The following is a 15532-nucleotide window of genomic DNA, read 5'->3' as shown; positions in this document are numbered from 1 at the left end:
CCCGAAACATTGGTTTTCGTGCTCCTCTGAAGCTGCCTAACTTGCTGTGCTTTTCCAGCACCACTCTAATCTTGACTCTGATCTCCAGCATCTGCAGTACTCATTTTTGTCTTAACTTATGATGTAGGTCAGCACTTCACAAGATATTAAATTGGTTTTGAGAGTGTAGTGCTGGAAAAGAACAGCAGGTCAGGCAGCATCAGAGGAGCAGGAATTCCTGATGAAGGGCTTATGCCCGAAATGTCGATTTTCCTGCTCCTCAGAAATCAGCCTGCTGTGCTTTTCCAGCACCACACTCTCGACTCTGAGCTCCAGCATCTGCAGACCTCACTTACTCCTCTTAAGTTGGGGTTTGCTTTATTCTCAACCAATCACAATCAGACAGGGTGCAGCTTAACCCAGAATTCTTTCGGAACCATTACCTTGTAAGCAGGGAGTACTTTCTGTCATCAAATGTGACTGTTTCTTAATGTGAACAATTCAGGGAAAAGTGAATGAAGTCAATGAGAACTTATAGCTGGAGAAACACAATAGTCGAGGTAAATTCGCCCCTCGTTTCCCCCGCCCCATCTCCTGATTGTAATCTGCATTGGCAAATGGTGCATTCCTCTAAAGAGTTGATAACTGCTGGACATCAAACAGATGTCTGGTCACTAGCCTGGAATGGTCCTGGGTAAAGTAGACGATGAGTCCCATTGTTACCTTCACAGCAATCTGCAGGACTGTGTGTGAGATCTGATGTGTAGCTCCAATACTATTGACTTCCAAAAGCTATGGCTCCTTGGTCATGTTGATCTTCTAGTTCACTTTAAAAGTGGTTCCAGTATGAGTGCAAGACTCCCAGTTTTAAATATTTTAATGAGTCCATTTCAGGTAGCCTTGAGGGATGCTCAAGGGGTGCATTGTAATGACTGCTTTGTTCTGTGATTACTAAGGGGTTTCTCAATACAAAATTAATAAACAGCGAATCATGCAATAATCCATCCCTGTAACACCTGAACATACTTCATGCTTTCATTCCCCTTTATGGTACAAGTCCATTTTCTTCAGGCCAATGTGAATCTGTGTTGCCCTGTTTGCAACAGTGGTGATCACAGTAAGACTACTATCTTTTTCATTGCTCCTTTAACTAGTGGCAGAGTTCAGAAGGAGCCTAAACTCAGATATCCAGCAGTTATTTCAGATGAAAGATTTTTCTCACTCAGCCAAAGCCTGGTTCCAAAATCTCTAGGAGTCAAAACTGAACGTTCTTTCCAAAGGTTGGGATTATTTAACTATATATTCATTCCTTATTTTCTGGCAGTTTAAAAAAAAATTGGGTAAATCAAACTGCTCCCAGGCACTAATTGCATATTCTCCCCGTGTCTGCGTGGGTTTCCTCCGGGTGCTCCAGTTTCCTCCCACAGTCCAAAGATGTGCAGGTTAGGTGAATTGGCCATTCTAAATTGTCCCATAGTGTTAGGTGCATTAGTCAGAGGGAAATGGGTCTGGGTGGGTTACTCTTCGGAGGGTCGGTGTGGACTGGTTGGGCTGAATGGCCTGATTCCACACTGTAGGGAATCTAATCTAAAATCTAATCAAACTGCTCCCAGGCACTAATTGCCAAAGGGGCCCCACTTCAAGTACAGGATCACCATTTAAATATTCTAATGAATTATTTCGGCAGCAACAAGGATGTCTAAAGGGTATTTTATAGAAACTGCTGACTTATGTGAGTCTCACTTAAACTTCACAAGCAGTGAAGCTGGTATCTGAAAAACTGGTTAGGAACAAAAGTCCATCCCAGTGCCACTTGAATACTACTTTGTGCTTTTATCTACTTGTGCTTCCTCATTGGAGATGCCTTGAGAATGGACCATGCCTCGTAAGCAAAGCAAAGCTGCAGTTAACTAGAGTCTGCATCTACTGAGTATTGGAAGTAAATCTGAACTTTGCGCATGTAAAAACACAACCACTAGAACACAAGTATGGATGAGTTATGTAGTAAAAAACAAATTAACTTCAATTTGTCTTGAAGGTTTGTGCAATGTCTGCAGATATTGAAAACTTCACCTGAATATGCAAAGCGAAAACTGAAAACATCATTTAGACAAAAAATGTTGAATCAAATACTTAGAGATTTGTAAATATGTGTAAAAACTATTCCTGCCATATTTCTGCTCTTTAACTGAATGGAACCGTAATATAATGGAAGTTATCACAGAAAATTAATTATTCCATGAAGCCATTGATGTAGTTGTCTGGATGAAAATAGCCCCCTTGTCAATCTGCAGAACCAACAAAAAGATCTAATCACTCAGAAGGCCAAGCAACCTGGCAATTCACCAAAGTTGAATACATGAAAAGAAGCAATTCAGAATCACAAGCAGAATTTGGATTACATGAAGATAGCAAAGACTGTTCCTATAACTACCGCAGCAAAAATGTGAACAGGTCATGGAAAGGATCTGGTCACATTACCATTTCTGTAATTTCCTTAATTGCTCATTTATTTCCTTTGATTAAGCTCACGAATGCTTTTTGTGTATTACATAAATAATAGAACGAGAGGCTGGCTACAGCTCAGAAAGGGAGCATTCAGCTCATCGTGTTAATGATGGCTGCCTGGAGGAGCAATTTCCCGAACCTCACTCCTCAGTTTTCACTCCATAGCCCTGCAATTTCTTTTTTTTTGTGTCATTGGAGAATGAGTATTTCATTCCTACTTTATTGAGTCGGGATCAAAGACATGATCAGAAAAGATTCATAGTCAATTTTGAAAGGTATTTTGCAAAGACCTAATTTTTTTTCTGCATTTGACAAAGCCAGGCTTAGGGATTCCATAGATGGGGAGTCCTGGGAAGTAATGAATAAGTTGAAGTAGTGAATTTAGATTATGACACTTTAAGGATGCAGATTGGGGTAAGAGAACATGGAAATGGTGCATTTAGTACTTGGGTTGAACAGAATGGAGAACAGTTATTCAACCTGTGCCTTACCACACCCACTCAGTGTTTTTAAATGCTGTACCAGACAAAAAGAACTCAGCAATTTATGATGTGGCCAGCCTTAAACTGGTGATTCTAAACACAAAGCTGGTGTGTTGTCATCTGTAAGACAAACAGGCTAGTCTAGAACCAAACTTCACCAAAACCCACACTGATCCTCTAAAGAGCATCCCAACCAGGCCAAGCCCCCTCCCTTAGCCTTGTAACTCAACATTTCACACAGCTGATCCATCTAGCCTGCACATCTTTAGACTGTGGGAGGAAGCCAGAACACCCAGAGGAAATCCACCTACAAACAGGGAGAATATGCAACCTCCATGTGGGTATTCACAGGAGATTGGAATTGAACCCAGCTCTCTGGGGCTGTGAAGTAGCAGTGCTAACCACTGAGCCACTGTGCTGCAATTATCTCAACCTTTTAAATTCAGTCAGGCAATGTTATGTCCTGTTTGCTTAACAAGTCAACTAATCTTTAAGACTTACAACAACAAACCTGCCAGCTGCAGAAAACCCTTTTACTGTTTCCAGAATCATGCCTTAAGTGTAATGCAGAACCTGATGTTTTCCTTCTCCTGTATTATTTACATAACCGCACCAAATCCTCATTGACTTTGAACCCAACCCAATCCACTCCAGTTCAAAACTTTATGACCCACTGGGGTAGCATTCCATAACTCTTGGAGTCATTTCAAATTTTAAAACATTTTTAAAAATACCACTGTACCTCAATACACCTGGCTTTTAGACCAAAGTTGACAGAAACATAGAAGATAGGATCAGGAGGAGGGCATTAAGCCCTTCAAACCTGCTCTGCCATTCATCATAGTTGATCGTCCAAACCAATAGCCTAATCCTGCTTTCTCCCCATAACCTTTGATCCCATTCGTCCCAAGTGCTATCTCCAGCTGCCTCTTGAATACATTCAATATTTTGGCATCAACTACTTCCTGTGGTAATGAATTTCACAGGCTCACCACTCTTTGGGTGAAGAAATGTCTCCAATCTCCGTCCTGAATGGTCCTCCCTGTATCCTCAAACTGTGACACCTGTGGGTTCTGGACGCACCTACCATCAGGAACATCCTCTCTGCATCTACACTGTCTAGTCCTGTTAGAATTTTATAAGTCTCTATGAGATTCCCCCTTCATTTGCCTGAACTCCAACCAAAACAATCCTAACCTGGTCAATCTCTCTTCATACGTCAGTCCCACCATCCCCGGAATCAGCCTGGTAAACCTTTGCTACACTCCCTTGGGAGCAAGAGCATCCTTCCTCAGAAAAGGAGACCAAAACTGCACACAATATTCTAGGCATGGCCTCACCAAGGCCCTGTATAACTGCAACAACATGTCCCTGTTTCTGTACTCGAAACCTCTCGCAATGAAGACCAACATATCATTTGCCTTCTTTACCACCTGCTGTACCTGCATGCTTACCTTCAGCAACTGGTGCACAAGGATACCCAGATCCCACTGCACACTCCCCTCTCCCAATTTACAGTCATTCAGGTAGTAATCTGCCTTCTTGTTTTTGCTTCCACACTAAATAACCTCACAGTTATCCAAATTATACTACATCTGCCATTGATTTGCTCTCTCATCCAACCTGTCCAGATCATGCTGGAGAATCTCTGCAACCTCGGCACAGTTCACCCCTCACCCAACTTGATATCATCTGTAAACTTTGACATGTTACATTTTGTTCCTTCATCTAAATCAGAGCTGAGATCCTCGCACCCTTCCCTGCGGCACCCCACTAGTTACTGCCTGCCAACTTAAAAAGGACCCATTAATTCCTACTCTTTGTTTCCTCTTTGCCAACCAGGTTCCTATCCATCTCAGTACACTTCCCCCAATCCCATGCACTTTAATCTTGCACAATAATATCTTTTTGACTTTGACAAATGCTTTCTGAAAGTACAAATATACCACATCGACTGGCTCCCCCTTGTCAATTGTACTAGTTAAGTCTTCATAGAATTCCAACAGTTTTGTCAAGTATGATTTCCCCTTCATAAATCCATGCTGACTCTATCTGATCCTGCCACTGCTTTCTAAATGCTCTGCTACAGATAGAAAACATGAATCAGATTTCTGCACTAATCAAGAATTAATATTTATTGAAAATAATTAGACTATAGCTACCGGTAAACAGATGCTATTGGCATATAGCACTCCTAATTAAAACTCTAATCCCTTTATAAACTCCCCTTACATGCTGATACACACAAATAGGGAAAATATATTATTGTTGGAGACAAAAAAACTGGCAAATCAGTTCAATGGTCTTTGCTTCTTGGTTCAAGTGGTGAAATGAGCCTTCTTCAGCTTGCCAGATTCCTGGTGTTCAGTTGTTTTTTTCTGGAAGCTGCCAATGGTTTGTAGGAGGCACAGAGTGGATGATCCCCTTGTTAAATGATTTGGATAATAATATAGAAGGCATGGTTAGTAAGTTTTCAGATGACACCAAAATTAGTGGCATTGTAGACAGTGGAGAAGGTTTTCTAAGATTACAAAGGGATCTTGGTCAAATGGTTCAGGGGGCTGGAAAATGGCAAATGGAATTCAGTCTGGATAAATTCAAAGTATTGTATTTTGGTACAACAAACAAGGATAGGGCTTACACAAATATTGGTAGATCCTCTGGTGGTGTTGTAGGGACCTAGGGGTGCAGTTTGCATTACATATAAATAGGGTGGTTAAAGGCATTTGGCGTGTTTGCCTTCATTGCTTAGTCCTTTGAGTAGAGGAGTTGGGAAGTCACGATGAGATTGCACAGGTCATTGGTGAGGGCTCTCTTGGAATAATGTGTCCAGTTCTGGTTGACCAGTTATAGAAAGGATATTATCTAGCTGGAGAGGGTGCAGAAACGATTTACTAAGATGTTGCCAGGTATGAAAGGTTTGAGTTATAAAGAAAGGCTGGATAGCCTGGGACTTTTTTCACTGGAGTGTAGGAGATTGAGAGGAATCTGATAAATGAATGACAGGCATAGATTGAGTTAATGGGAGTTGTCCTTTTCCTAGGATGGGGGATTTCAAGACTAGGGGACATATTTTCTAAGATTTAAAAAAGACATGAGGTAATTTTTTTACACAGAGGGTGGTTCATGTGTCGAATGAACCTCCTGAGAAAGTGATGGATGTGGGTACAATTACAATAGTTAAAAGCCATTTGAATAGATGCATGAATAGGAAAGTTTTGGAGGGATATGGGGCAGGATCAGGCAGATGGGACTATTTTAGCAGGGACTGGTTGGAATGAAAGGGCTGTTTCCATGCTGTATGACTTTATGACTCTAAGACTCTTTAAGCTAAGTCACAGCTCATAGCAACTGCTACGGGAAAGGTTAAACTGAGTTTTGTACTGCAGGGAATAGTTGACATCTGCTACTGAGAACAAAAGCACCCCTCATGTGCACTTCTCTCTGTGTACTTGTGTCTCTGTAACGTATTGCCAGTTCCAATCTGCTCACTTAACTGAGAACCCATTAGATTCACTTGTAAACAAATTCTTGGCTCCCAATTGTTTTCTCATTGCAGGAACTCACACACAAAAAAAATCACAACTATGTTATGGACCAAGCCAAATCCCCTCAAACATTTCAAGACAGTAGCCCAGATCCTAACTTTGCTAGTTGTTTTAAACAGGTGTAACGCGGATATTCCAGGAGGGATGCAGCTGGACAAACCACTTATTTTTAAACAAAACAGAATTTATTTACAAGACTACCGGATGAAACACAAACAAAAGAGAACAGAATACAGAATAATGTAACCCATCCAAAAATCCAATAGGTTATCCCAACTTAATGATGCTTCTCCCAATACCTGAACAATCCCCACAAACACCCCATGGCACAAAATTTAAAATCAAACAAAGGGTCTTACAGGAGAGAGAAGTCATAGAAAGAGAGAGTCAGCATAGACTGCTCCATGTGGGTCCAGCATCTTCACAACCACCTGACTCCTTTCATTGTAGAGGAATTCTTTCAAAAACTTGAAAGCCTTTTGCCTAAGGCGGTATCTGTTAGCTATAATCAAACTGGCCCTAAAACCATTCAAACCCAGTTTTTTCAGAGTCTGTGTCTTTTATGGCCTTTCTGAAAAAAAAACAAAGACAATATAACCTTGTTAAAGGAGCAGCATTATCACATCTCCTCCCTTAAAAAAATGAACCATCGATTCTCAAAGATGGATTCATTTTAAAAGTTAAACTGTTAGTACTCTACAACACCCATAAACAGTATATAGACAATAATCATGCAAACATGCACTGCTACATTTTGTTTCAGTCTGTTTTACTCCTGCCACTGAATGCCTCCGTTTCTCATTCAAGTCTTGACAATGCGTCGGCAATTACATTTTCCCATCTTATCATATGCACAATTTTCAAATTGAATGGCCAGTTTTAAAATGGAATGAAACAATAAGCTCCATCTAAACAGTCTGGAATTTTTGTCCTTAAATTTCTCCACAAACTTCAATGGGTTATGATCAGTGTATATGATTGTCTCAGATACTTACTGGTAACATAAACGTTGAAATGTTGTAATGCCAACATCAAGATCAAAGTCTCCTTCTCAACTGTCGAATATTTCTGCTGATGAATGTTCAATTTCCTGGAAAAATGCCCGATTGGTCTTTCTATTTTCTCATATTCTTCCTGCAAGACCACAGCACCGACACATACATCAATGGCATTGATGGCCACCTTGAATGGCTTTATGTAATTAGGTGTGGCTAATACTAGGGTAATGGATAAAACAGTTTTCAGGCTGTGAAATGCCTTCTGACAGTTTGCTGTCCACTGAAACTTCTTGCCTTTCTTTAGCAATTCAATGAGTGGAGTGGCCACACTGCTAAAGCTTGGTCCGAATTTTCGATAAAGTCCACTCAATCCCAGTAATTGTAGTACTGTTGTTTTTGTCGATAGTATGGGAAACTCCCCAATTACCTATGTTTTTGTATTCCTTGGGGGCATTTATCTGTGTCTAATAACATAGCCCAGGAAGGTGACTTGGGCTTCAGCAAATTCACTTTTTGCCAGGTTTATCACCAGGCCTGACTTTTGAAGTTGATTGAACAATTCTGATAAATATTGCGAATGTTCCTTCCATGTGTGACTAAAAATCACCAAGTCATCAATGTATACAACACAATTGGGTAATCTGGCAATGACCTTTTTAGTTAGTCTCTGAAATGTGGTTAACGCATTCTTCATACCAAATGGCATGACTTTAAACTGATATGGTCTATTTGGTGTTATGAAAGCCAAAATTGCCTTCGCTCTTTCTGACAAAGCTACCTGCCAATATCCTCAGAGTAGGTCCAACTTAGAAATATAAGTTGCTAGTCCACCTTTTCAACAGTCTTCCAAACATGGAATCGGATATGCATCAATCTTCGTAACTGCTTTGACTTTGTGATAGTCCACAGATAACATTTGGGAACCATCTGGTTTTGTCATCATTACTATGGGTGAGCTCTAGTCACTGTAACTCACTTCGATTATACCATCATGGAGCATGCCTTCAATCTCCTTCTGAACCTGTGCCAACTTTAGAGGGTTATGCCTATAAGGATGTTGCTTAATCGAAACAGCATCTCCTATATCTACATCATGCATAATTAAGTTAGAGCTTTCCAGCTTATTTCCAAATACCATATGATAGCAATAACTCTTTCAGGTCATTTTGATTTTCCTCTGGAAGGTAACGCAATAATTTATTACAATTTTTGACAACTTCCTCGTTGTCCAATTTAATTTGAGGAATGTCCAATTCAGAATTCTCTGAACTTGGCTCTTCTCTCTGTAGTGTAACCAATAATAGAGTCTCCTTTAGCTCTCCTTCCCTATGAAAATACCTTTTGAGCATATTCACATGAAAGACTCTGTGAGATTCATTTATGTCTGGAGTCCTTATCAAAAACTTCATCTCACTCAATTCCTTTTCGACTTGATAAATCCACCAAACCTTGCGAGTTTTTGCTTTCTTGTCTGCTTTCTGTTTGATTGTCTGCTGTGATACTTTTAAATGCTGTCCAGCCAACTTCTCCGCTCTATTTAATTGTTCCCGAAAATTTGACACATAGTTCTGACTTAAATTTCTCCTTAATCACTTTTATCAGTCCTCTTACTTTATGCCCAACAATTAATTCAAATGGACTGAATTTGGTTGATTTATTTGGTGCATCTCTGATCGCAAAAAACACAAACAGAATTCCCTTATCCCAATCATCTGGATGGTCTTGACTATAAGCCCTCAACATGGTCTTTAATGTCTGATGCCACCTTTCTAATACTCCCTGCAACTGTGGATGGTACCCAGTAGATTTGAATTGTTTTATTCCTAAGCTGTCCATAACTTCCTTGATGTGAAGTTTGACCCTTCATCTGATTATATCTCAGTGGGTAGTCTGTATCTCATGAAAAAATTGAGTAATTCCTCTTCAATCCTTTTAGCTGTGATATTGTGTAATGGAATGGCTTCTGGAAATCTAGTGGACACATCCATTATTTAGATTAGATTAGATTCCCTACAGTGTGGAAACAGGCCCTTCAGCCCAACAAGTCCACACTGACCCTTCGAAGAGCAACCCACCCAGACCCATTCCCCTACATTCACCCCTGACTAATGCATCTAACACTATGGGCAATTTAGCACGGCCAATTCACCTAACCTGCCCATCTTTCGACTGTGGGAGGAAACTGGAGGACCCTGAGGAAACCCATGCAGACATGGAGAGAATGTGCAAACTCCACACAGACAGTTGCCCAAGGCAGGAATTGAATCCAGGTCCCTGGCGCTGTGAGGCCTGCTATGATCCAGTGGCATAGACATCTCGTTACTGGAATGCAGTCAGGCAGAAAAAAGCGCAGCAAATACAGGTCAAGCTGTTATTTCTGCAGAGTGCAAACTGACTTTAAGAGGCAGCTGAATCTTGATGGCATCTAAGTGCAATATTTATCTATTATTTGTGTACATCTTTTCAGAGCAGAGGCAATGAAGGTAATTTTACTATTGTGGTCAGCTCTGGCTGAGACAAATTAACTTGAATAAATTCAAGTGGTTGAATTTGTGAATTGCCTGAAACTGTGCTTTTGAATCTTTTTTAAAAGAAAATCCAATACTTCAAGGTAATTGTTGGCCTCTTACAGGTGAAAAAAGGAAAATGTCTGACACCATGACCCTCGAAGATGCAAAGAGGATGCGTGTGATGGGTGACGTTCCTATGGAGCTGGTTAATGAAGTAATGTTGACTATCACAGACCCAGCAGCTATGTTGGGCCCAGAGGTAGGTTACTGCTGGAAATAATGCAGTGTATCTACGAACCTCATCATTTTAGTCCAAAGGGGGAATATCAATCAATATTCCCTATCTTGAAAGTGCGTCTGCATAGGTATGGACTAAGGGATCAGTTGTGATGCTGTTTCCTATTTCAGTTGCATTTGTTTCTTCCCTGGCATGACTTCTTCCCACCTACATCTATGACTGTGCCAAGTCCTCCACAAATTGAATGTTTCCTTGTCTCTGTCTCACCACATGCCTCCAATCCCTCTAAGCCACTGTTCTTTAGGAGGACCTGTCATACCTAGGTCCCTTTTTTCACTAAAATGGGGCTCAACCTGTCTCATCCATTGCTGCATTCTCCCCCTCGTGAACTTGTTCACATTGAAACATTTTCTCCTTTCACTCCACTCACTTCCTCCAAATACAAGCTATGTTACTATGGATACTCAAACGGTCCTACTTTTGCCTGCCATTTTAATGGGCTTTTTTAAGAATTTTATTCCATGCTAGTTTGGGTCCTGTCCCTCACTGTTTTTATTTTGTATATCAATGATTGTTGAAGGTATTTAGGAACAAAAGAGTAGAATTCATTTTCTCCTGTGCTCACAAATTGAAATGTTTAATCAACTTTGCTTCTACTTTCTAACCTTCCCTTGCCTTCATAGATGCTGTCTCCAATATACCACTTCTTTGACTTCTCCATCTTCATTTATCCATTGAATGCATAGATTCCCACATCTAACTTGATTTTGCTTCATCCATCCCACTTCCAGTAAGAGTTCCCAGTTTTTCTCTCTATCTCCTCTCCAAAAATGCAATTTTGCATAACAGCTTTTTCGAGAGGTCTTCGTAGATCATCAGCTGCAGATTCTCCATCACAATGTTCACTGAAGCGTATAGTAGGTTTCCCCTTGTCCCTGCCATCCAATCCATAAGCCTTCACATTCAATGCATTATGCTCTGTCATTTCTGGTGTACATTTTCGCCCTGCCCCAAAACGCCCATGATCACCTGTGCAAGAATCGGCGATGCTGTCTTCCCTTCCGTTTATTTCCTTTTGTTTTCTTTGTTGTGAATAAGGACATTTATGTGGGAGCTGATAATCAAATATGGTGCTTTAATTTACAAACAAGCAGCAGAAAAAGCATTGCAAAGCAAATTGGTAAATTTAAGTTATTGCATCTTGCATCCTATGTTGTAATTCATTATTTAGATAGTACTGTAACTATACTGCTGCAAGTTCATCAATTTTTCTGTTTTACTTTAAAACAAACCTTTCCCTTGAAGTTTTGCTGATGAGAATGAACTGAGTTGCTTAAGAGTTGTAGGCAATGGTTGAGAATTCTAATGTACATTTTGTTTGTGGATTTCTTTTAGACAAATTTGTTGTCTGCAAATGCAGCTCATGATGAAGCTGCACGTCTGGAGGAGCGGCGAGGTGTCATTGAATTTCATGTCATAGGAAACTCACTTTCTCAGAGGTCAAATAAGAAAATAATGATGTGGTTGGTTGGCTTACAAAATGTTTTCTCACATCAGTTGCCACGTATGCCAAAAGAATACATCACAAGGCTTGTCTTTGACCCGTAAGTACTTTTTGGAGCATTTCATGATGTAGCTGAGTTTCACAAAGACAAATGATACCTTATAATCAGCAATAATTTTTAAAATATGTACCTTCTATATAAAATAGAAAACTTCTAAGAACTACTTAGAAATCTTAACTGCTAGAAGACCAACTGATGTATATAGTTTCTTTTTGGTTAGAATTGAAATATTCAGTGAGCTCACACATGAGCCATTTTGAAATTTATTTCGGGAAGTAGGGATAATTCTGGTTTATTTCAAATAAATCTTTTAATTTGGCTCTGAGCTACCTTTTAATATTTTTAAGGAAACAGTCTTCATGAATGTGTTTTCAATGTTGCAACACATTGAGAAAATAAATTTTAACCAACTTGTGTTCACTTCAGTAAAATGTCCTGAGTTGTGACACATTGAAATTAAAGCATTTGAAGTTGATGGTAAAAATAGTTATGCATTTATTGGTCTGCATATCTATCTAAATTGTATTTCAAATTGCAGTTAATGGTGACATTTTTGATTGTATCCTTGAAATAGGAACTGAGTATTTCAGTACCATTTGTGTAAGCATCATAGGTAACCTCTTAAATCTGAGATTAAACTAAAACAGGTTGTATTATCTTTATGTTTAATGAACTTTGCAAAACCTATTTCAACTATAGCACAATATGTGACACACCCTGTTCCTACAGAAAGCACAAGACCTTGGCCCTGATCAAAGATGGTCGAGTCATTGGAGGAATATGCTTTAGAATGTTTCCCACTCAAGGATTCACAGAAATTGTATTTTGTGCTGTCACATCCAATGAGCAGGTGAAGGTGAGGAATAATTTCCTGGAGCAATTCCTTTCAGGGGGTCCTTGTATACCACAGGAACAGGAATCAGCTATTCGCCCCACCATTCATTACATTTCTATAAGGGAGCTAAGTTAACCTGTGGTCCATGGCAGTTGAACTTTATGTAGGTTTGCTCGCTGAGCTGGAAGGTTCATTTCCAGACGTTTCATTACCCTACTGAAGATGTTACCTAGTGGGCCTTAGGTGAAGTACTGCTGATAATTCCTGCTTTCTATTTATGTGTTTGGGTTTCTTTGGGTTGGTGATGTCATTTTCTGTGGTGAAGTCACTTCCTGTTCTTTTTCTCAGGGGGTGGTAGATGGGGTCTAACTCGATGTGTTTGTTGATAGAGTTCCAGTTGGAATGGCACGCTTCTAGGAATTCTCGTATGTGTCTTTGTTTGGCTTGTCCTAGGATGGATGTGTTGTCCCAGTCGAAGTGGTGTCCTTCCTTATCTGTATGTAAGGATACTAGTGAGAGAGGGTCATGTTGTTTTGTGGCTAGTTGGTGTTCATGTATCCTGGTAGCTCGTTTTCTGCCTGTTTGTTCAATGTAATGTTGGTTACAGTCCTTACACGGTATTTTGTAAATGATATTAGTTATGCTTGAAAGACCCTATTCGGACTACAAGCTGAAGATGTTACCTAGTAGGCTGACAAAATGTCTGGAAATGAACCTTCCAGCTCAGTGAGCAAACCTATATCCAGAACCTCAACCTCAGCTACAAATCTTCTCAAAACTTGCTAAAATTGAACTTCATGTCTGTTTTTTCATCTTTGCCTGACTTGTTTGTTTCAAATGAGAAAGCTTGTAAACAATACCTAGTACATAATGTATTTCACACAGTAGTAATGAATGCCATGTCAATGAACTGAAATTATCTAGACAATAAAAGAAAACTACAATCAACTGTCAGTATCGAAAATAAGTTGTAGTTCCAATATAGAGATGTTATGCATTTTAATACCTCATGCATTTTAATACCTTGTACATTGATTATCTCCCCTCTAAGGAAATATGCACTGCAAGGTTTGACAGACCATTCTCACAACTATATGGTTTTAGTTCGCCAGTATTAAAAGGGCAGATTGTACATGTTATTTAGATTAGATTAGATTAGATTAGATTAGATTAGATTAGATTACTTACAGTGTGGAAACAGGCCCTTCGGCCCAACAAGTCCACACCGCCCCGCCGAAGCGCAACCCACCCATATCCCGACATTTACCCCTTACCTAACACTACGGGCAATTTAGCATGGCCAATTCACCTGACCTGCACATCTTTGGACTGTGGGAGGAAACCGGAGCACCCGGAGGAAACCCACGCAGACACGGGGAGAAGGTGCGTGGGTTTCTTAGAAGTAGTGGAAGAAAGCAGCAGTAACCTTTTCTCAGCTTTCAAACAAATGCTCACAATGCTGGGAGGTCTGTGTAAGAAATGTTGATGCCATTTTACTAACAATATTGATTCAAACATGATCATTGAATAAAAAACTAAACTTTGAGAGATATGTAAAAGCTTATACAATGAAGCTGGTGAATTCAGTGCTGCCAAGTGTTGTCTGCAATTAGTAAAAGTTTTAAGAAAAACATCTCTGATCAAATTGTGGCTCTGAAAATATAAAACCACATGCATTTCACACTTCTGTTTTCTCCTGTCTCATGAAATAACGCTGTACACAATTTGACAAGACATGTTTGTCAAGAAAATGAGAAATATGAGCAGAAGTAGGTCATTGAACAGACTCAATGACTGAGCCCCCACAGAACTCGAGACAGAGCATTCTAAAAATTCAGTCTTTGAAGAAATTCCACATCATCTCAGTCCTAAATGTCCTACCCCTTCTGTTCAGATTGTGTTCCCTGGTTCTAGAACTCTTCCCACCCCCACCCCAACAAAAACAGACACTTTCCTGTATCTTCCCGGTAAGAACTTCTCAACCCTGGTGAATACGACCCATTGTATTCATTCTTTCCATGCAGGATAATCGCTCCATCTCCAGATTTAGTTTGAACCTTCAGTTCTACTACCTCAAACGCAAGTTCGTGTTCAAAACTGGATAGGAGCCATTCAGCCCCTTGAGCCTTCTCTGCCATTTAATATGATCTGACTGTAACCGCAAATCCGCTTATCCCTGCTGGCTTTTTACCCCCTTGATTACCAAGATTCTATCCAACTCTGTCTTTAAAAGCCATAATGTGGAAGTGCTGGTATTGGACTGAGGTAGCAGTCCTCTGATGAAGGAGCAACGCTTCAAAAGCTCGTGATTTCAAATAAATCTGTTGGACTATAACCTAGTGTTGTGACTTTTGACTTCTTTAAAAGGAATCAAGAAGAGAAATGGTATGTTGGCCTTGAAAATATCTCCCTACAATTCTGAGACATGGTGCAACCCAACTGGAACAGTGTGTTTAGTTTTCCTGACTTTTTTTGTATTCAATTTTCCCCCTCAATAACTGACAGTGTTCTATTGGCTTTCCTAATTGCTTGTTGTACCTATATACGAGCCTTTCGCAATTCATGTTTGTTGTACCTATATACGAGCCTTTCGCAATTAGGGCACACATTCTATCTGCACTCTTTTACCATTTAGATATTGTGCTTTTTATCAACATGGTAGCTACATTGTTGTCCATTCATTTAACCTATCTATCTATCTTTTAGCCACCTTAAGTGTTCGTAACAGCTTGCTTTTCTGCCTATCTTTCCTCAGGTAAGGAGGAGAAAGTGAGGGCTGCAGATGCTGGAGATCAGAGCTGGAAATGTGCTGCTGGAAAAGCACAGCAGGTCAGGCAGCATCCAGGGAACAGGAGAATCGATGTTTCGG

The 15532-nt window shown here is 40.0% G+C and overlaps 1 protein-coding gene across 1 annotated transcript in view; it reads left to right on the top strand.

The window, feature by feature from the left end:
* LOC148141791 (histone acetyltransferase KAT2A-like) overlaps nucleotides 1-14768 on the top strand; it is a 52394-nt gene extending 37626 nt beyond the window's left edge. Inside the window, exons 2-5 of the mRNA XM_087977603.1 lie at nucleotides 10148-10284; nucleotides 11659-11867; nucleotides 12558-12684; nucleotides 14688-14768. Of these exons, the coding sequence (XP_087833729.1) occupies nucleotides 10162-10284; nucleotides 11659-11867; nucleotides 12558-12684; nucleotides 14688-14768 (540 nt within the window). The 5' untranslated portion in view covers nucleotides 10148-10161. The remainder of the gene's footprint in view (nucleotides 1-10147; nucleotides 10285-11658; nucleotides 11868-12557; nucleotides 12685-14687) is intronic.
* The last annotated feature ends 764 nt before the right edge of the window (nucleotides 14769-15532 follow it).

Source organism: Chiloscyllium plagiosum, unplaced genomic scaffold (genome assembly GCF_037043375.1).
Source record: "Chiloscyllium plagiosum isolate Xiang-an unplaced genomic scaffold, Cpla_swu_hap1 HiC_scaffold_32, whole genome shotgun sequence".
Classification (NCBI taxonomy): domain Eukaryota; kingdom Metazoa; phylum Chordata; class Chondrichthyes; order Orectolobiformes; family Hemiscylliidae; genus Chiloscyllium; species Chiloscyllium plagiosum.
The sequence above is the reverse complement of the archived record's forward strand: the minus strand, read 5'-3'. Positions and strand labels throughout refer to the sequence as shown.